The sequence below is a fragment of the Symphalangus syndactylus genome, chromosome 18, assembly GCF_028878055.3.
Source record: "Symphalangus syndactylus isolate Jambi chromosome 18, NHGRI_mSymSyn1-v2.1_pri, whole genome shotgun sequence".
Lineage (NCBI taxonomy): Eukaryota > Metazoa > Chordata > Mammalia > Primates > Hylobatidae > Symphalangus > Symphalangus syndactylus.
In genome coordinates this window covers 38,811,093-38,834,128 of record NC_072440.2, presented here as the reverse complement: position 1 = coordinate 38,834,128, position 23,036 = coordinate 38,811,093, and the positions used below count along the sequence as shown (strand labels likewise).

At 36.3% G+C, this 23,036-nt stretch overlaps 1 protein-coding gene across 1 annotated transcript in view; it reads right to left on the bottom strand.

Annotated features, from left to right (window-relative positions):
- Window positions 1-23,036, bottom strand: part of LOC129467597 (guanine nucleotide-binding protein-like 3-like protein) — a 52,922-nt gene that overhangs the window by 12,826 nt on the left and 17,060 nt on the right. Inside the window, 4 exon segments of the mRNA XM_055252130.2 lie at window positions 19-87; window positions 1,103-1,184; window positions 14,932-15,055; window positions 18,702-18,803. Coding sequence (XP_055108105.2) covers window positions 19-87; window positions 1,103-1,184; window positions 14,932-15,055; window positions 18,702-18,803 — 377 coding nt within the window.

Sequence of the window (23,036 nt, the reverse complement as noted above, 5' to 3'; positions counted from 1 at the left end):
GAAATAAAATAAAAATACCCTGTAGAATGTGAGAACAGGATCCAGACTTCAAGTCACAAAGTTGTACTTTGGGTCCTCTAGTACCAACTGTAAAAACAGAACCAGTTTAAGATAATTTTATCATAAGCCATCGTCAAAAGGAAACAAGACATTATCATTAGTAATCACGACATTTTCACTGTATCCATGCAGAAATATAAAGATGTATGCCAAAAATACATTGTCATTTTTAGTGTTTACATTTAGAAAAGTTATTTTAACTACAGTTATATTTTAGTAGTAAGAACCTCTATTGTTACATTTATTTTTTATTCTGAAATAATTACAGATTTGCAAGCAGCTGCAAAGCTAGTATAAAGAGAACTGTGTACCCTTCACTAAGTTTCCCCAATGATTATGTGTGAGGTAACTAAAACACAGTATCAAACCCAGGAAATTTATATTGGTAAATGTGTATGTATGTATGTACAGTTCTATTCCATTTTATGACATCAAATCATTGTATTTTAATAGCTTAGTTTTTCCAAGTTAATGATATACTTCCAATCACTAGTAACAGATTCACAGAAACTGGACACAGACTGAAAGGACCTCAAGACAACTTAGTTCCTAGCGCTTCTTTACAGATAAAAGAGGTAGAGACTCACATGGTGCCACAGAAATAATGAATCACAGGGCCCAGATACCTGATACCAGAAAATCATTTTTTCTTTCTTATATATGAAGATGTTTGTTGCAGGTGCTTTTATGTAAATTGATGCTTAATTTGAATCACAATCTTAGAGAAAGAAATAATTTCCTTGTTTCATTGTGTCAAATTGGGAAAGTTGCCAAATTTTATTCATGTAAAATCTCTGAAACTTTGGTGGTTTAAAAGGAACTCTTTAGACAGAAATATGCTCTTATTCTCTGAATCCTGGCCACAGCATACTGCTTGCCTTGCACAATATCTGTTGAATATAAATAGCACACATATATATATATTTATATATATATAATTGTGATATTCCTCTGGGTTAAACTGTCTACATCAAAACTAACTAGATATAAAAAAGGAGAAAGTTTTCAGTATGTCAAAAGACAAAAGAATACACTTACAAACCTGCTACCAAACAGTGCTTGGTGGAGACTGGAGACATATGATGACTATAAACTGTTTCCTCAAAATTAAATACATCTGCAGTCTGGTAATCAAAAGACATTTAAAAGGTATAAGGTTTAAGTATAAAAACAGAGCAATAAATTTTCTATTTACTTTTCCCTAAATTTTTAGCTATTTTTAAATTGACTGTTAGCAATTCAACTAAAACATAGGAATGTAATACCCCAAAAAACCTTGATAATTTGAAATCCTGTCATTTACAACATTCTTTCCCTTCTATGAGAAAAAAATATATGTTCCCAATAAATCCCAGAAATTAAGAAAATACAAGCCTGTGGCTCATTCCTCTCCACCCACCCTGGTGGGGAGGAGGCTCAGCATCTACATGGATGATGTAGCCAGCACTGCCTCTCGGTTCCATATAACCTGAGCTACCACACCCAGGACACTGTCGCTACCTAGAATTGCCCCTTCTTTGAAATCATACATTTCAGTTATCTATGACCACAATCTTCTATCATTTTCAGCTTTTTCCCCTCCAAATACTCTCAAGAAATCTGAATAAACTCTGGAACCCCTATCAGTTCCTTTCATCTACTTCTCTTCCTCTCCATCTTGGATTTCAAGGTCCGATACCAATACCAAGGTCAACTGCCAATATCTGCAATTCCTTTGCTAATATCCTTCCACTTGTCAAGACTTTACCCTGGGTGACCCCAAATGTCTGCCTTCTCTGTACTTATGTCCAAATTGATCTACACCAGGTGTTGGCAAACTTTCTGTAAAAGTCAGATGGTAAATATTTTAGGTGTTCAGGACCAACTACTCATCTCTGTCACTGCAATGTTAAAGCAGTCATAGACAATAAATGAACATATTGTAACTGCTCACCAGGTTCTTCCTGCCTGCTGCACAAACAAAATCAATTCACAAAGACCATGGCATTGCAGTAAAGAGTTTAACTGATGCAAGGCTAGCCATGCCAAGTGGGAGATGGGATTTATTAATATTACTCTAATCAATCTCCTTGAAGTCTTGTAGGTTTGGGGTTTTTCAAAGGTAGTTTGGGGGAAGGGGTGGGAGTGGTTAGGCAATGAATGGATGCTTGCTATTGATTGGTTGGGGGTGCAATCATAAGGGTGTGGGGAATGGCCCTCTTGTGCACTGAGCCACTTCTGGGTGGGGCCACAGGGGCAGTTGGCAGGTCCAGGTGGAGCCACTGGTGTCAGACATGAAAAAATCCTGAAAAGATATCTCAAAAGGCCAATCTCGGGTTCTACAGTTGTGATGTTATATGCAGGAGTAATTGGGGAAGTTATAAATCTTATGACCTCTGGAATAATGGCTGGCAATCATTTATGTCTCTTGTTTATTTATTTTTGAGACGAGGTTATGAGACCGGCTAATTTTTGTATTTTTGGTAGAGATGGGGTTTTGCCATGTTGCCCAGGCTGGTCTCGAACTCCTGAGCTCAAGCAATCCACCCTCCTTGGCCTCCCAAAGTGTTGGGATTACAGGTGTGAGCCACTGCTGGGCCTATGTTTTAGCAGAATTCAGGCTTGTCTCCTCCTCCTAGTCTGGTGGTCTCTCATTAGCTTTACAAAGGTGGTTGAGTTTTGGAGAAGGGCTATTATCATTTAAACTATAAATGGCTGGGGGCAGTGGCTCATCCCTTTAATCCCAGTACTTTGGGAGGCCAAGTCAGGGGAACCACTTGAGGTCAGGAGTTTGAGACAAGCCTGGTCAACATGGTGAAACTCTGTCTCTACTTAAAATACAAAAATTAGCTGGGTGTGGTGGCGGGCGCCTGTAATCCCAGCTATATGAGAGGCTGAGACAGGAGAATCGCTTGAACCCGGGAGGGAGAGGTTGCAGTGAGCTAAGATTACGCCACTACACTACAGCCTGGGCAACAGAGCAAAACTCTGTCTCAAAAATAAATAAATAAACAAATAAATAAATAAATACATAAAATAAAAAAATAGAGTATTAACTAAATGTCTTCCAAAGTTAGCTTGGCCAAAGCCCAGGAATAATTCAGGCAGCTTGAAGGCTAAAGGCAAGAGGGGGTGGTGGGCTAGATCAGATCTCCCCTACTGCCACAGTTTTCTCACTGATATAAGTTTTGCAAAGGCAGTTTCAGTATTTGTGTCCAAAACCTACTTTATTTACAAAAAAAGGCCATGAGCCAGACTTGCCCATGAGCCCAGACTTGGCCAATCCCTTGCTCTCCCCAGGTAAAAAATCTTATAATTAGGGCAGTGTGACGTCACCATAAAAGATTATTCATTTCCTCTGGATTTCAGTAATGACTGCCAGTCCCACTATATTTCACTAGTATTCTTCTCTGCAGTATTCCTCAGCCATTTCAAATCTTCTCCACAAATATACCCACTCAATCACAACAGGTAATTTGATCTTTTATTTCAAGGAGAAAATAGGAGGCACTCAATCAGAATTTCCTTAATGTCTTACCAACAAACCTACAAACACATTTGCTTCCACTTACCCTTTTTTTTCTTCACTCCTGTTATCATAGAAACATGATTCCTCCCCCCCCACTTTTTTTTTTTTGAGATGGAGTCTCGCTCTGTTGCCCAGGCTGGAGTGCAGTGGCACGATCTTGGCTCATTGCAACCTCCACCTCCCAGGTTCAAGCGATTCTCCTGTCTCAGCCTCCCGAGTAGCTGGGACTACAGGTGCCCGCCACCATGCCTGGCTAATTTTTGTATTTTTAGTAGAGATGGGGTTTCACCATATTGGCCAGGCTGGTCTTGAGATTCCTCCCCATTTTCAATGTTAATCCCCCTACTTGTGTCCAGATTCCCTTCAGCACGGTCAGAAATCTCACCCTATAGATTATCTTCTGGGTATCTATAACCTCTGTCCCCACTGGCTCATTCCCAAAAGTGCAAGTCTTTTTCATCTTAACACCCCTTCCCTAAGACAAAAAAAGCAAAGAGCATTTTCACCCTACATTCTCCCTAATCTTTCCTCCTCTTCAAATCCAAAGGAAACTTTGGCTATCTCTAATTCCTTATCTCCCAGGTATTTCTCAACTAATTGCAATCTTATTTTTAGTGCACTACTCTAAATCACACTACTCTTCCAATATTACCAATATCGTCCTCATCTGATTTAATCTGTCAGTAGCATTCAACATAATTGATTACTCCCATTCTCTTTAAAGCAATCTTTTACAGGCTTCCATTGTATCATATATTCCTGATTTTCCTCTCTCTCTCCTTGGCTACATCTTTCCATCACCTTTAGCAGACTTTGGTTTCCTTTTTCTGAACTATTTATCTTTGTCTTCAAGGTCTTGTTCTATGCACTCCTTTCAAATGCCATCTGTATGTTATGGGTTAAGTATCCCTTATCCAAAGTAACTGAGACCAGAAATGTTTCAGATTTCAGACTTTTTTTTTTTTTTTTGGTTTTGGAAGGTTTGCATTATACTTACTGGTTGAGCATTCCAAATCTAGAACTCAAAAAATTTCAAATGTTGAACTTTTGGATTAGGGACACTCAATATGTAGTGAGGCACAAATCTGTATATTCAGTGTAGACCTCACTCCTGAATTCTGGGTATGTATAGATAGATTCCTGGATTATCTTCATTTGGATTTCCTGTAAATCCCTCAAACTCAACAAATCGAAAATTGAACTCATCATTCCAACCCTTCCATATCTTACTAAGTAACAATATAATCCACCCAATTGCCAAGCTAGAGAACCTGGGGGTCATTCATATATATATATATATATTTAAATAATGGCTTTGTCAAGATAAAACTCACGTATCATACACCTTGGAACCCATACAAAGTGTCACTAGTGATGCTGCAAGTGGTGCCAAGAAGCAGAGAAAAGTCACGACATTATAAGAAGAGGCTGAACTGCTTGACATGTACCATAGACTGAAGTGTGCAGCTGTGGTTGCCCACCATTTCAAGATAAATGAGTCCAGCATAAGAACCACTGTGAAAAAAGAAAATTTATGATGCTGTCACTGCAGCTATGCCAGCAGGTGTGAAAACCTTGTATGTTTTGTGAAATACCTTTGACCTCTTATTGAAAATCCAGCTTTTATGTGGGTGCGGGATTGTTAAAAGAAAGGCATATCTATATGTAGACTCTAATATGACTTTTAAAAAGCAAAGTCAGTATAGTCATTATATGACAATGTGAAGCCAAAGGAAGGTGAAGGATCTAAAGCTGGAGAATTTAATGCCAGAAAAAGATGGTTTGATAATTTTGGAAAGAGTTTTGGCTTTAAAAAAGTCAAGATAATAGGATAAGAAGCTTCTGCCCACCAAAAGGCAGCAGATGAGTTTCCAGACACCATTAAGAAAATCATCGAGGACAAACGATATCTGCCTGAACAAGTTTTAAATGCAGACAAAAATGCCCTATTCTGAAACAACAACAACAAAAAGCCACAAAGGACTCTTATGACATGGACCCTTCGATGATACGGCCTCTGAAACTAAAGCAAATAGTGGAAGAAGGTTCAGTACTGTAATAGAAACATTTTTAGAGAAATAAAGCAGAACACAGAAAAATTACAATGTATTTCCATAGTTATACCAAGCGTGCCTGCCTTTCCTTCCAAATCTTACACCTTTTGCTACCCTAGAGACAGCAAGGTCAACCCCTCCTCTTCCAGCTCCTTCTCCTCAGCCTACTCAATGTGAAGATCATGAGGATAAAGACCTTTATGATGATCCACTTCCACTGACTTAGTAGTAAATATATTTCTCTTCCTCATGATTTTCTTAATAACATCTTCTTCTCTCTAGCTTACTTTATTGTAACAATGCAGTATATAGGCCGAGCATGGTGGCTCACGCCTGTAATCCCAGCACTTTGAGAGGCCGAGGTGGGTGGATCAACTGAGGTCAGGAGTTCGAGACCAGCCTGGCCAACATGGCAAAACCCTGTCTCTACTAAAAATACAAAAATGAGCCAGGCATGGTGGCACACGCCTGTAGTCCCAGATACTCAGGAGGCTGAGGAAGGAGAATCACTTGAACTCAGGAGGCGGAGGTTGCAGTGAGCCGAGATCGCGCCACTGGCCACTGCACTCCAGCACGGGTGACAGAGCAAGACTCCGTCTCAAAAAAAAAAAAAAATAATAAAAGAATACAGTATATATTACATATAACAGACAAAGTTGTGTTAATTGACTAGTAATCTGGAAGGCTACCAATTAACACTAGGCTATTAGTAGTTAAGCTTTTGGGGTAATCAAAAATTATACATAGATTTTCAACTGTGATGAAGGTCAGCTTCCCTAACCTCCACACTATTCAAGGGTTACCTGTATTATCATAAATCAAATTAATGTCATGAATGGGTACATTTCTTGATTATCCTGTTCCACTGTGTGGTGTTTTTCTTTTTTACTTACCAATATCACATTGCCTTAACTAGTATAACTTTATAGTAAGTCTTGATATCTGATAGTGAAGTCTTCCAACTTCACTCTTTTGTTTCAAGAGTGCCCTGCTGCTTTGCATTTCCATATGAACATTAGAATTTGCTAGTCAATTTTCAAAAAAGAAATCTTCTAAGAGTCTGATAGAAAATGCGTTGATTCTATAGATCAGTTTGGGTAGAACTGATATTTTTACCAGACTGACCCTTTTAATTCTTGAACATGGAATATCCCACATTTATTTAGGTCTTAATTTCTCTCAATAATGTTCTAAAGTTCTCTGTGTATTCGGAATAGTCTTGTATATTTTTCATTAAATATATTACTAGGTATATGATGATTTTTGATGCTATGGTAAACAATATTGGTTTTGAAATTTCATTTTATAATTGCTTGTGTTTGGAATTCAGAAATATAATTTACCTTGTATCCAGCAAATTTGCTAAATTTACTTATATTAATTCTAATAATTTGGATATAGATTCTTTTGAATTTTCTACGTTCATAATCACATCTTCTGTGAATGACAGTTTAAATGCTTCCTGTCCAGTTCCTATCCCTTTTATTTCCTTTGTTTGCTTTATTGCACTGACTAGGACATTCAGTACAATGTTGAACAGAGGAAATAATGGGGATAATGCAAAGGGAAAGCTTTCAACATTTTACCACCAAATATAATGGTTAGTTTTTTTAAAAAATAGATACTTTGTATCAAATTAAGGAATTTCTCTTCCTAGTATGCAGAGAATTTTATTTTTATTATTATATATTTTTTAATTATACTTTTAAGTTCTAGGGTACATGTGCACAACGTGCAGGTTTGTTACATAGGTATACATGTGCCATGTTGGTTTGCTGCACCCATTAACTCATCATTTACATTAGGTATTTCTCCTAATGCTATCCCTCCCCCTACTCCCCATCCCATGACAGTCCCCAGTGTGTGATGTTCCCCTCACTGTGTCCAAGTGTTCTCATTGTTCAATTCCCACCTATGAGTGAGAACATGTGGTGTTTGGTTTTCTGTCCTTGTGATAGTTTGCTGAGAATGATGGTTTCCAGCTTCATCCATGTCCCTGCAAAGGACACGAACTCATCTTTTTATGGCTGCATAGTATTCCATGGTATATATGTGCCACATTTTCTTAATCCAGTCTATCATTCATGGACATCTGGGTTGGATCCAAGTTTTTGCTATTGTGAATAGTGCCACAATAAACATATGTGTGCATGTGTCCTTACAGAAGAATGATTTATAATCCTTTGGGTATAGACCCAGTAATGGGAAGCCTGGGTCAAATGGTATTTCTAGTTCTAGATCCTTGAGGAATCACCACAATGGTTGAACTAGTTTACACTTCCACCAACAGTGTAAAAGCATTCCTATTTCTCCACATCCTCTCCAGCATCTGTTGTGTCCTGACTTTTTAATAATCGCCATCCTAACTGGTGTGAGATGGTATTGCACTGTGGTTTTGATTTGCATTTCTCTGATGACCAGTGATGATATTTTTTCATGTGTCTGTTGGCTGCGTTAATGTCTTCTTTGAGAAGTGTCTGTTCATATGCTTTGCCTACTTTTTGATGGGGTTGTTTTTTTCTTGTAAATTTGTTTAAGTTCCTTGTAGATTCTGGATATTAGCCCTTTGTCAGATGGGTAGATTGCAAAAATTTTCTCCCATTGTGTAGGTTGCATGTTCACTCTGATGGTAGTTTCTTTTGCTGTGCAGAAGCTCTTTACTTTAATTAGATCCCACTTGTCAATTTTGACTTTTGTTGCCATTGCTTTTGGTGTTTTAGACATGAAGCCCTTGCCCATGCCTCTGACCTGAATGGTATAGCCTAGGTTTTCTTCTAGGGTTTCTATGGTTTTAGGTCTAACATTTAAGTCTTTAATCCATCTTGAATTAATTTTTGTATAAGGTGTAAGGAAGGGATCCAGTTTCAGCTTTCTACATATGGCTAGCCACTTTTCCCAGCACCATTTATTAAATAGGGAATCCTTTCCTCATTTCTTGTTTTTGTCAGGTTTGTCAAAGATTGGATGGTTGTACATGTGTGGTGTTATTTCTGAGGCCTCTATTCTGTTCCATAGGTCTATATATCTGTTTTGGTACCAGTACCATGCTGTTTTGGTTACTGTAGCCTTGTAGTATAGTTTGAAGTCAGGTAGCGTGATGCCTCCAGCTTTGTTCTTTTGGCTTAAGATTGTCTTGGTAATGCGGGCTCTTTTTTGGTTCCATATGAACTTTAAAGTAGTTTTTTTCCAATTCTGTGAAGAAAGTCATTGGTGGCTTAATGTGGATGGTATTGAATCTATAAATTACCTTGGGCAGTATGGCCATTTTCATGATATTGATTCTTCCTATCCATAAGCATGGAATGTTCTTCCATTTGTTTGTGTCCTCTTTTATTTCATTGAGCAGTGGTTTGTAGTTCTCCTTGAAGAGGTCCTTCACATCCCTTGTAAGTTGGACTCCTAGGTATTTCATTCTCTTTGTAGCAATTGAGAATGGCGTTAACTCATGATTTGGCTCTCTGTTTGTCTGTTATTGGTATATAGGAATGCTTGTGATTTTTGCATGTTGATTTTGTATCCCGAGACTTTGCTGAAGTTGCTTATCAGCTTAAAGAGATTTTGGGCTCAGACAATGGGGTTTTCTAAACATACAATCATGTCATCTGCAAACAGGGACAACTTGACTTCCTCTTTTCCTAATTGAATACCTTTATCTCTTTCTCTTGCCTGATTGCCCTGGCCAGAACTTCCAACACTATGTTAAATAGAAGTGGTGAGAGAAGGCATCCCTGTCTTGTGCCAGTTTTCAAAGGGAATGCTTCCAGTTTTTGCCCATTCAGTATGATATTGGCTGTGGGTTTGTCATAAATAGCTGTTATTATTTTGAGATACATTCCATCAATACCTAGTTGATTGAGAGTTTTTGGCATGAAGGGCTGTTGCATTTTGTCAAAGGCCTTTTCTGCATCCATTGAGATAATCATGCAGTTTTTGTCATTGGTTCTGTTTATGTGATGGATTATGTTTATTGATTTCTGTATGTTGAACCATCCTTGCATCCCAGGGATGAAACCAACTTGATCATGGTGGATAAGCTTTTTGATGTGCTGCTGGATTTGGTTTGCCAGTATTTTATTGAGGATTTTCGGATTGATGTTCATTTGGGATATTGGTCTAAAATTCTCTTTTTTTGTTGTGTCTCTGCCAGCCTTTGGTATCAGGATGATGCTGGCCTCATCAAATGAGTTAGGGAGGATTCCCTCTTTTTCTGTTGATTGGAATAGTTTCAGAAGGAATGGTACCAGCTCCTCTTTGTACCTCTGGTAGAATTCGGTTGTGAATCCGTCTGGTCCTGGACTTTTTTTTGGTTGGTAGGCTATTAATTATTGCCTCAACTTCCTGGACTTTTTTTTGGTTGGTAGGCTATTAATTATTGCCTCAACTTCTTCCTGGTTTAGTCTTGGGAGGGTGTACGTGTCGAGGAATTTATCCATTTCTTTTAGATTTTCTAGTGTATCTGGGTAGAGGTGTTTATAGTATTCTCTGATGGTAGTTTGTATTTCTGTGGGATCGGTGGTGATATTCCCTTTATCATTTTTTATTGCGTCTATTTGATTCTCCTCTCTTTTCTTCTTCATTAGTCTTGCTAGTGGTCTATCAATTTTGTGGATCTTTTCAGAAAACCTGGTCCTGGATTCATTGATTTTTTGAAGGGTTTTTTGTGTCTCTACTTCCTTCAGTTCTACTCTGATCTTAGTTATTTCTTGCCTTCTCCTCCCTTTTGAATGTGATTGCTCTTGTTTCTCTAGTTATTTAATTGTGATGTTAGGGTGTCAATTTTAGATCTTTCTTGCTTTCTCTTGTGGGCATTTAGTGCTACAAATTTCCCTCTACACACTGCTTTATATGTGTCCCAGAGATTCTGGTACATTGTGTCCTTGTTCTCATTGGTTTCAAAGAACATCTTTATTTCTGCTTTCATTTCGTTATGTACCCAAAGTCATTCAGGAGGAGGTTGTTCAGTTCCCATGCAGTTGTGCGGTTTTGAGGTAGTTTCTTAATCCTGAGTTCTAATTTGATTGCACTGTGGTCTGAGAGAGTTTGTTGTGATTCGTGTTCTTTTACATTTGCTGAGGAGTGCTTTACTTCCAACTATGTGGTCAATTCTGGAATAAGTGCGATGCGGTGCTGGGAAGAATGTATATTCTGTTGATTTGGGGTGGAGAGTTCTGTAGATGTCTATTAGGTCTGCTTAGTGCAGAGCTGAGTTCAAGTCCTGGATATCCTTGTTAACCTTCTGTCTCCTTGATCTGTCTAATGTTGACAGTGGGGTGTTAAAGTCTCCCATTATTATTGTGTGGGAGTCTAAGTCTCCTTGTAGGTCTCTATGGACTTGCTTATGAATCTGGGTGCTCCTGTATTGGGTGCATATATATTTAGGATAGTTAGCTCTTCTGGTTGAATTGATCCCTTTACCATTATGTAATGGCCTTCTTTGTCTCTTTTGATCTTTGTTGGTTTAAAGTCTGTTTTATCAGAGACCAGGATTGCAACCCCTGCTTTATTTTGCTTTCCATTTGGTTGGTAGATCTTCCTCCATTCTTTTATTTTGAGCCTATGTGTGTCTGTATGCAGAGAATTTTTAAAAATGAGGATGGGCATGGTGGCTCATGCTTGTAATCCCAAGACTTTTAGAGGCCAAGGTGGGAGGATCATTTCAGGCCAGATTTTGACACCAGCCTGGGCAAGACAGAGAGATACTGTCTCTACAAAAAGTTAAAAAATTAGCCGGAGATGGTGGTGCACACCTGTAGCCTTCACTACTTCAAAGCCTGAGCTGAGAGGATCCCTTGAGCCCAGGAGTTTGAGGTTATAGTGAGCTATAATTGCACCACTGCACTCTAGCTGGGGTAGCAGGGCAAGACTCTTGTCTCTTAAAAAAAAAAAAGGATATTGACTTTTATTTCAAAATTTTCGTATCTATTGAGATGACTAATATGTAGTTTTCCCCCTCCATTCTATTAACATGATGAATTACATTAGTTGATTTATAGATGTTAAAACAACCTTGTTTTTGTCCACTCAGGATATATTATTCTTTTTGTATGTTGCTAGATTCTACATATTAATAGTTGATTTAGGATTTTTGTATTTATATTTGTAAGAGACACTGGCTTATAATTTTCCATATAATGTCCTTGTAAATTTTGAAATCATGGATATGCTGGCCCCATAAAAAAAGTTTACAAAAGTTTCTTTTTTTCCTCTTGAAGCATTTGTATAAGATTGGTATTATCTCTTAAGTGTTTAGAATAATTTACTCGTAAAGGCATCTAGGCCTGGAGATGTCAGTCTTCTTCTATTGTCTGTTTTTCCTCCTAAGCTCATTTGTTGGTAAGCTTGTAAGTTTCTGATTGAGTGCTAGAAATTACATAGAAAAAATTGGGAGAGATTCTGCATTATGTTATCCTCCTCTAGAGAAGATCCAGTCTCTCTTTGGCAGGTAGGAGAGGGAAGATCATATCAATTCAAACATAAAGCTTGTCTGCTATCATAGAATTCTGTGATAATTTTCTACTGATGCAGTAAGGAATTACCACATACTTAGTAATTTATAACACAGATTTATTATCTGTAATAAATCTGTTCTACAGGTTAAAATTCTCACATAGGTCTCAGTGGATTATAATCAAGGTGTTGACAGGCTGCATTCTTTTTGGAGGCTCTAGGAGAGAATACTTTCTCCGTCTTCCAGAGACCACCCACATTTCTTGGCTTGTGATCCCCTTAATCCATCTTCAAAGCTAGCAATTTTACATTTCTCTGGCAATTCTCCCAGTCAAATTTATCCCGTCTACTTCTGCCTCCCACTTCCATTTTTTAAGATTCTTATGATTACGTTGGGCCCACCAGGATAATTCAGTATTATCTCCCTGTCTTGAGGTCAGGTGATTGGCAACCTTAATTCCCCTTTGTATGTTCTAGAGATTAGCACATAGACATCTGGGAGCAGGACATGATGCTGCCTACCAGAGGCTCCATCTACCTCCTATTTGTACCCATTATTAGAGTATACCCCTCTAGGTGCCCTAAGAGCCTGGCTGTTTTCCTAGGCCCCCTTCTACTTAGCAAGTACTGCACTACAATTCTTCTCTCCAGTACCATGTGACTGGGGAAAATTGCTGTTCTTCAAATGTCTTCTGCTTCATTTCTCAAGTCTATTGTCTCGCATAGCTTGGTCAGCGAATATCTCAAAGAAAAAACCAGTGCAAGAAGTTAGGCTGATTTCTCTGCATCTCTCTTCTTTCTGTGATCTTGACCCTTTAATTTCTGGCTGTCTTGGCAGCCCACATTCCAATTTCTGTCTCTCTAGCTTTATGAAATTGACTAAAGTCCCACTCATTTATCTGCCTCTTAGAAGCTATCCAATGCCTGTCTTCTCAGTCTCTTGCCCTACTTTAATGACAAATGTCCAAAGAGAAAAAGTGTGGAAAGTTGAATGCATTTCTGTAAGTGTTCTCTCTAGGATCTGATTCTCAATTCCTAGATTTCTTGGCAGCTTTCTAAAACCCTCAACTAGATGTCTGTTTATGCTTTATCTAGCTTTTCTCAATGGAGGTGCTGGTTTGGCTACAAGATATTCCATTATAGTCAGAAATGAAAGCTCATGACATTCATTTAATTGTTAAAATATATTCTCATTTTCAATGACATGTATTTTAAATAAATATACTTTATTATAAAAATAAATCTGAAATAATAGGACTATTCTGATGTAGCAAGGTCAAAAAAAACACATCTATTTAGTTTGAATTATTAGAAGTTTTTAAATTTGCATTTATATACACAACACTGTTTTGTTTTGCTCACTAGAATCATAATACACTTCATGATTTTATTACTTTTTAATATGTGGCCAGTTACATACATTGTTAGTCATCCCTAAAGCATTTACTCAGCAGTTACTGTACATAGCACTGAATTTAGTAATGTATAAGATATAGTACTTTCTTTGGGGAAGTAACAATCTAGAACAACAAATAAGACAAACAAGTATGAAAATGATATTATAAAGTAGTATGAGAATGTATTGAAATAAGAATACAGAAAATAGTGCTATAAAGTAAAATAATGGTTAATATGTACTCCAGAAGCTGAAATCACTAAACTGCATGATAGAACTAAAAGGGACCTTAGACACTATCTAGTCTGACACCTTAATTTTATAGCTGAAGAGACCTTTGCTAACAAATTAAATGACTTATCTAAAGCAACAAATCTCATAAGTGGCAGAATGGAACTAGAACTCTGGCATCTGCAGTCTTGGCTCAATGTAATTGTAAAAAAAGATGTGACCTTAGGAGAAGGGAAAAGTTGCAAGGGAAAGGGACTTGAGGTAGGGAGTACAACAGATTCAAAATATGATCAATTTAGTTGCAGCAAAGCATTTGTGTTGAAAACTGGTAGAACGTAGGATTGAAGGGACAAGAGCCGAAGTCATGGAGAACTTGGACTGCCAGGCTGAGTTTAGACAATGGGAATCCCTAGAGGGTTTGGGTAGCGACATGATGAAACTGCTTTATAGTAAGATTAATTGTGGGGTAGAACTTAGTGTAGAAAATGTAGAAGGTAAGGCAGTGATTTTAGCAGTCTAGATGTGCAGTAAACGCAAGGGAAATAGAAAAGAGAGGTATGAGAGAGTTTGCAGAAAGGATTGCTAAGATTTTATGACTAAATTTAACGAGATGTGATCATGTTCAGTTTGGACCATGTTAAGTTTGAAGGGATGACACCACATTTAAGTATAGAGGTACTGTAGAAAAGCAGAGAAATATCAGAGTAGAGCTCAGAGAAAAGATTAGCACTTGGAATGTAAATTTGACCAAATGTCATACAAACTATTATCCATTGCTTGCCTTTACTAAGCTACAGTATTAACAGCTTTCTCCTTCAAGTTTTTAGATCAATCAAAGATAAATCCAATTTTCTACTTTAGATTACTAGATCATAGTAGTTTTCACGAAGGGATAATAACATTAGCTAATAGTTTTTGAGCATTTACTATATGCTATGTACTGTACTAGGTACTTTACATATATTGGCTCATTTAATCCTCACAACCATACTATAATCATTATTCCTATTTACAGATGAGAAAGACACACAGAGGTTTGGACATCTGCCCAATGTCATACAGCTGTCAGCAGCACAGCCAGGATATGAATTCAAGCAGTCTAGCTCTTCTTAACCGCTGTACTGCTTTCACATCTAACATATATGACATCTCAGCAAATAATCATACTAAAATGGTTTAGGATTAAATTCTCCTTCATCCTACAAAGCAATCTGCAAATGCTTTCATGTACTTACTTGTAATGTATTTGTATCCCATACTTTCAGAGTTTTATCAAATGAGCTTGATGTGAACATGCCAGTGTCATGAGGATACCACTGTACAGTCTCCACACTGTATCTGTGAACATCAGGATGATCTCTACAAAACAGCAATCAAAATTTACATTAACTGACTTATGTGAGTTTCAAAACTGGTACTATATTAAGAACAAGTAGTAGTCTCAGGTAGGATGATATGAATGGCCAAACTGAGATCACATGCCTGTGTCCTAGCTGTGTAGAAGAAGGCAAGAATGTCCAGGCATCTCTAGATTCAGGCTCCCATTGTGTGATGTAGAAGCATGCCTCCTACTAAGGGTCATAATGTGAAAGATTCTGTTTTTGTACTATACAAAGCCTGGAGGGATCAGCCAACTACACTGGACTTCTATCATCTTGGAAGAGTGATTTGGTCTTACTGGAAGAGACAGCTGTTTTGGTTTTGGATTTGCTTTCCCAAAGTCTCATTCTATTAGCATTACTATTCTTAGAATTATTGAATGCCTCACACACCTCCATGGTATTCCATACAATATTGCTTCTTATTAAGGAACTTATTCTATGACCAAAGAATGCAACTGGTGTAGGCCCATGAGACTCACATCTTATGTAACCCACCATCCATAAAAAGATAACATGTTGAAGACTCTAGGACGTCAGCTACAATACACCACCTTGTGAGGGTGGTATGCTGTCCTGAAGGATGTACTATATGCTCTGAACCAGTGACCAACATAGTGTTACCTAACTGAACCTTCATTCAAACAAACTGGCTTTTAAGAGAGATTTATGAGACAAAGAGGGAAATTTGAACACAGACTGGATATTTAATATAGATAATTTTTGTGTAGTTAAGATAGTGGTACTGTAGTTATGCTCATAAAGTCTTTATCTTTTAGAGATATAAATAATTATGAATAAACGATAGGTTGTTCGAGATTTGCTTCAACATAATTATGAGGGTGGATGGGTGGGACGTAGAGATGAAACAAGATTGGTTATGATGGTTGGTGAAGCTAGGTGATTGATACACAGGTCATTATACAATAATCTTGTATATGTTTGAAATTTCCCATAGAAAACAAAAGTTAACAGAAGACTTCTGCAACCCTATGCAGATACAACCATGATGCTTTTGGATTCCTTAAGATGAAGGTTTGGGACCTTAAAACAGTTGTGGTGCTATCTGAAGGAATGAGAACACAAAGAAGGAAAGTTTTAAGTGCCTGCTCTGGCATCAAAACAGCTGCAAAAATATAAGAACTATAGTGCCTACTCGTATTTCCTTTTTTTCTGTGTAAATATTTATATATTTTAACTAATTTTCCCTTTCCTCTCTTACCTTTATTATTTTTATAGGTTAACTATATAATTGAGTCCACAAATTGTATAATACTGATATAGGATAAATTAAACTAGTGGAAAAATGAACATGACCTTGAAATGGAGCCAGGTGTGGTAACTAAATCAACTTAGGATTATCACCCTTTGGGGAAGAGGATGATCACCTTTTTGGCTGTATAGTGAAGATTTGCATTAGGTTAGGCTGGAACATTTTTTTAAAAAACAGTAAGTATGGGAAGAAAGGTGTATATGCATGTTGGACAGTCAAATGGGTGGATTGTAGGGGACATGTGCCTTTTTTTCTTGGCTGATGAGCATTCAAACTCCTATTTGGAGGTAATCTCCTTTGTTTTACTGAAAATAAGACCTCTACCTCTTCTTACAGAAAGCAGGGGACTCTAGACATTCTCTTTTCCTAGGAGAGTTAGCCATTATTCAAAGCTGAGGAGTTGAGAGTCTGTGTTGGTGACATATAGCAAAACCCAGACTAATGTTCCTGTGGTGTGACCCTGACTGTGTTCTCTATCCTGACTTCTTTTGTTTTCTGCTCGTTTTCTAAGTCTGATTCTCCCATCTTCCTGACAGTTATGTGAGATACTAAATATTCTTCCAATAAATTTCTGCTTAAGATAAGCAGATTGATTTCCTTTTGCTCCTAAGAATATTGACTTCTACAGAGATTTTTCCAGTGATACTACTTTTAAATGAAGCAAATTTTTAATGTAGTGATAACAAATAAAAGCTCACTTATATTTTAAGTTTAAATTTTAAAATAGGATAAAATATTTTATGTTACTATATATGTTGTTATTTTCATTTATATTTAATAAGAATTTTGGTAGAGGAAAGGAATCTTTTTAGTGCTCAAGGACAAACACATTAAGTATATTAATAGTAAGCATCAGAAAATAGTCTAAGTCACATTAACTTAATAATAGTCTTTATTGAAATTATTTTTAAATTAGATTGTAAATTCTTCAGATGTATAAAATGCTATTATAACTTATTTTGTAAAGATGCATACTATATGTCCATTTTCAAATTCAAAGTCACACTTTTAAATATAGAGTCTGAATCCAAGAATAAAATCATAGTAAAACAAGATTGACACATTAGGCATTTACTTCTGTCACAAACCAAAAAAAAGCAAATCAAAGTCCCTCATGGAATATTATATAGCACGTGAAATAGGTGAAAATACTATTTTGCTATGTAACAAAATAAATTTAATGTTAAAATGTTAGCTAGGATAAAAATAAGATAAAAATGAATTTAATTAATTAACATGACTTTTTTTGTTATTGAGGGTGGGAAGAGAGTATAAATGGCCTAAGTCTCTAAGTTCTAGAGTATTTGAGGCGATATCTTGTTTTGTACTAAGTATTCCTGTAAGTACATTGCTTTTCACTTATGCAGTGGTTTCAGTTTTCAACATGCTTTTAAAAAGATAGTATTTCATTTAATTCTCATAGAAATGTATAAGAACCACAGGGCATGTATACTGATTTCTAAAACAAAATAATGTGAAGCTGAGATTAACTGATTTTCCCAAATTTGTATTTCTAATGTGAAGCACCAGAGCCAACAAACAATAGCAAATCTCCTCATAAATATTCCATAGCATATATTCTAATGCTTTGGGAAGAGCTGTAATAGACAGTTGATGTTAATGTTTACAAAGTTTTCCCTCTTGAAAGCATTTTCTCAGTGCCCATTCTCCCTGTTAATTCAAAGGTCTGCTCATTATCAGATTGAATATAGGTGACGAGAAAGGATTAAATGACCACAATGGAAAAATTACAATGTCACAAAACATTTTATTAGAGACTTAAAAAAAATTATCACAAGATTGGTAAGCCAGTATAGAACAGTCAGAGAAGACAAGTATTACAGATGTATGTTTTTAAGTTAGGCATCTTTGAGTAAGTAGAGAGACAAGAGAGGGGTGAGTGGGTATATGTGTGTTTGGTGAGGGAATACCAATATGTTTAGTATATCTAAACCTTTTTCTTCCATTAGTATCAGTTGAAAACTAATTTGTGTTTATAATTAGCTGAAGGACTATAAATGAATCTTACACTAAGTGGTACTAAAACTCTAATTAGTTACTGAGATGTGCTATGTAGGTATAGAAAAAGAAGGACATAATCACAAGTTTTTTAAAAATAAAATCCCTATGAAAATTGATACCAAAGTTGCTTTGGGGAAGACACATGTTAAAAAACTATACCTGAGTGCCAGTTACTATTTTCAAGAAAGTGTCAACGAACAGCCATGCAAATGTGTCATCTGAACCATTCGCTTGACCCATTCACTTGACTGCAATTTTCATGTTTTGCATTCGATGCAAAAAATATTCAACTATTTAAAAATTCATAAATTTTTACATTTTTAATACATACCTGCCAATGGAACACACTGCTTTACATGTGTAATAAGACTGTCTGCTGGAGTTCTCAAGGTCATAAAGTACAATCACACCATCTGAACCACCTGATAACATGCTGATAATAAAAAAGTTCACATTAATTTATCATTTTATTTTTTAGTCCATTTATTTATGATTGCAAATTTCTAAACTGATTTACAAACACTCAAATGTATTAAAGATACATTAATTTGTAATAAGTTAATCCTCAATAACATAGACTTCATAAGCTAAAATTTCTTAATATTTAATACAAGAATGAATATAAAAAAATTCATTCTGCGATCATTTCAAGTTTACTTTTGTAACTTCGAAAAGAAAGGGTGACAGAAACAAGATGGCAAAAGAGATTTCTTAAGAAAGTAAAATATTACAAAGTTATTTTAAATGTCCTAATTATGACTATGCTAAATAAAAAAGGAACTAGACAAACCAACTATTACTGACACTTGCTATTTGGCTCTGGGCAAGTTATACCACCTGTCTAAGACTCAACATTTATAAAGGGGGCGGACATTTTTACCTGAATCACAGTGTCGATAATAAAAGTGCGAAATTCTTTTTATAGCACCTGGCAAAAAATAGGGGCTCAATAAATGTTAGATTCCTTCCTTCTCTTATGAATGCATTCACTCAATTCATTCAACTTTAAGTTCCTACAATGTTAGACACTCTGCTAAAACAACTGTGAAAAAGGCAGGCATGGTTCCTGTCTTTGCAGAGCTTACAATCCAATAGGGAAAACAAGTAGTATGCATAATCACACAAATTATTAGTTATGATTGGGATCACTGTGACAATAACTTATTTTTATTCTAGTTTGGAAATTCAGGAACAGTTTCCCTGATTGCAATATTTAAGCTGGTATGTGAAGGATGATTCAAAGTTAGCCAGAAAGGTGTGAAAGTAACAATCCAAGCCCATTCTAGGAACTAAAAGAAGGAATTTGTTGCTGGAGCAGTGTGGAAGTGAAAGAGTGGTGAGAGATGAGAGGCAGGAGCGAAACCACTGGAAGCCTTACTTTTGGGAGTAAAAGAGGGTGCTAAAAAATTAGCAATATCTTTTTTTGGAAACAATTATTGACTCACTCTCAAGCTGGTCTATTATATTGGTAGAACCTACAAAATTATTCCATACAAAAGCTTTGCAAAAATATTTCTAAAAAGTAAAAGTAACAAGCATATATACTAAAGCTATATACATTGACTGAACTTCATAATTTGTAAAATCATTCTTGGTACTTCATATACTTTAATCAGTTTCTTAACCATATTTGTCTCTAAGACTGTTACTGTGTTTTTTTAAATGGGATTTTTCAATATGATCTTATTAGTTTTTTTTTTGGCATAAAATTGTCTAAAAATCATCTTTAAATCTGGAGTTGTTGCCACCTTTAACTGACTTCCCTAAAAGCCACAGTATGTTTAATTTAGGAAATAACAATAGATGATGAGGTATATGGCAAGTTCAGAGAAAATTCTGCAAAATGGAGGATATTCTTGAAATGTGCAAATATTTCAGATTATTTTCCTTGCTTTTACCTTAATTCAAAGTACCTTTCTTTAGTATACTTCTTTTTTTACAAGATAAAATTCTCCTTGAACAAATTCTCTATTTTATGTCTCTTTTGGATGTTATACCAAATTTAAATATTATAAAATCTTAGACATTGTGAATGTTATTCCATTACAAAATATACATTTATCCCAATTACAAATATGCATTTATCCCAATTAAAAATAGAGGCAACATCAAAAATTCTTCAGAGGTCCAAACAATGCAATCTCTCTAGATCATCACTCTTTCCTTTTCACCTCAAAGTAACTCATTATCATGATTTTATCGTAGTCACTGCCTTTCTCTTCTGTATAGTTCATAGTTCATCACCTTAGAGTGTACACATGAATATTAGCTTTTCTTTTAAAAAAAAATTTAATGTCTTTTAACTTTAAGCTATAGGTCTCCTCTACCTTTCTTCCTCCCTCCTGAACTTTTCCCCTCTCTTGTAATTTATTTGTTGCAAAAACCAGATCATTTGTCCTGTAATTTCCAGCCTGGACTTTGATGACTGCATTCATGTACTATAATTTAAAATAATTTCTATTTGCCATTGCTCTTTATTGTGATATTAGCAGACAAACTAATATCTAGATCCATCAATTTATACATCTATATAAAGTGTTGTTATCTGCTAATATTATTGCTCATCATCAATCCTTAAGTTGCTGTCTCTCTCGTCATTCTGGTTGAATGATTTCGTTCTCTGGTTGATTCCTAAGGAACGGCTAATGAGAACAACAGTCTCTGAATTCTTGTGTTTTTGACAATTTATCTGTCCTTTTTGTATCTGAAATCAGTTTGGCTGGATATAAAATCCTTGATTCACATTTTATTTCCTTGAGCATCTTGGATAAGATGCTTCATTTCTTTGGCCAGAAAGCCCAAAGTCAAAGTCTAGTGACAATATAATTCCCCTCCCCCACCTTTATCCTAGAAAAGCTTTCTTGAATTATTGTTTTAATATTTATTCTGCTCTTTTGCCTTGGTGTCTTCTTTGGGAACTTCTATTATATGTTATGCTGGATCTTCTTTGCCTATATTCTATATATACACCTCTTGAATTATTTTCCTCTGTTCATTTCTTTTTGGTTTTTAAAATTTTCCTCCTTTCTAGTTTCTATTTCTAAGGCATTACCTCTCCCATTTATTTGTGTTCTTTATGTTTTAGTCAGTCTTCCTTTCTGAAATATTTTTGTTTCTAATTTTTTGAGTTTGAGCATCTCATTTCTGAGGTTTTCTAATAACTTAACATTATTCTCTCATTTATTATATGTTTATAAAACAACTTTACCTAGTTTTGAAATATTAGGTTAGAGTTCTCATCTGTTTTATAGACACTTCTTTCCGGTGTGACTTCACTCTCTGTAGCAGCTTTAGTCCACTTCTTATTCTCTTTGTTTTTATAATGATTTTGTAGGAACTTTGACCTTAATCCTACTCTTTTGCTCATTTTTATGTAAAATTAATTTTCTTAACCTTTTAGAATGGAGGCTTGACTTACAATAATGTTTAAATTTTATAGAGTAAAACATCCTCTCCTTCCCTTAAAATTTTTTTTTGGGGGGTAAGATTTCAAAATATGGAAGCTTACTTTCAGAGATTTCCTGTTTCTGTTCACCTTCCCAATTTTATCTGGGACGTCTTTTTCCTTTGTTTCTATTGTCTCTGTACTGCTCAATTTGGATTCTATTTCCAGCAGTTTTCCTCAGTATATAGTTCTGTACTGGAGGCGCACTTTGACTGGTTAGCTCTTTGGAAAGATATTAGAGTCCAGACTGCTATAGCTCCTTCTGGTCTTACCATGGACCACTCAAACATACCTACAATTAGAGTATGCCATCTTCTCCCAGTTTGAGCTGCTGTAGTCAAATTTGCTTGATAAGCTTTCAACCAACCTGTTGGTTACTTTGGACTTATCCAGGTATATCAGGTGCCTTATCGCTTTTTACTGCCTCCTCTAGCAAAAATGCTGGTAGTGCACAGATCTTTTAGTTTTCAGTGGTTTGTTCCCACTTATTCACAGTTCGGGGTTTGTAGGGATACTTCATGACCTAGTTTGGTTCTAAGTGTTAATCTGGTTTTTTTTATTTGCCATTTTTAGTCTCTTTATGTGTTTTAATGGAGAACTAGTGGAACGTTAAAAACTGCATTGACATCATCATCTTTTTTTTTTTTTTTTTTTTTTTTTGAGAAGATGTCTCGCTCTGTAGCCCAGACTGGAGTACAGTGGCATGATCTCGGCTCACTGCAACCTCTGCCTCCCGGGTTCGAGCGATTCTCCTGCCTCAGCCTTCAGAGTAGCTGGGATTATGGGCACACGCCACTGTACCTGGCTAATTTTTTCTATTTTTAGTAGAGATGGGGTTTCACCACGTTGGCCAGGCTGGTCTTGAACTCCTGACCTTAGGTAATCCGCCCGGCTCGGCCTCCCAAAGTGCTAGGATTACAGGTGTGAGCCACTGCGCCCGGCCTGTCATCTTTCAAGAATGGCACCCAAGCTACAGTTTTTGGCACTACATTCACTGAGTATTTTGATTGAAAGATTGTCACCTGATTTTGAACAAAATGCAATTAAATGTAGAGCCAGTGCTATTTAACTCTCCAAGATAAGGAGCTTGTGCCAGAAACAAACACACGCCTTTCTTCACTGAGAAAGTCTTGTTACAAACACATCTTAGCTCCTTTAAATGGTGTGTGTAATGATGTAGTAGATTTATGTTTTAGCACAAGATCCTTATCTTGTGACCCA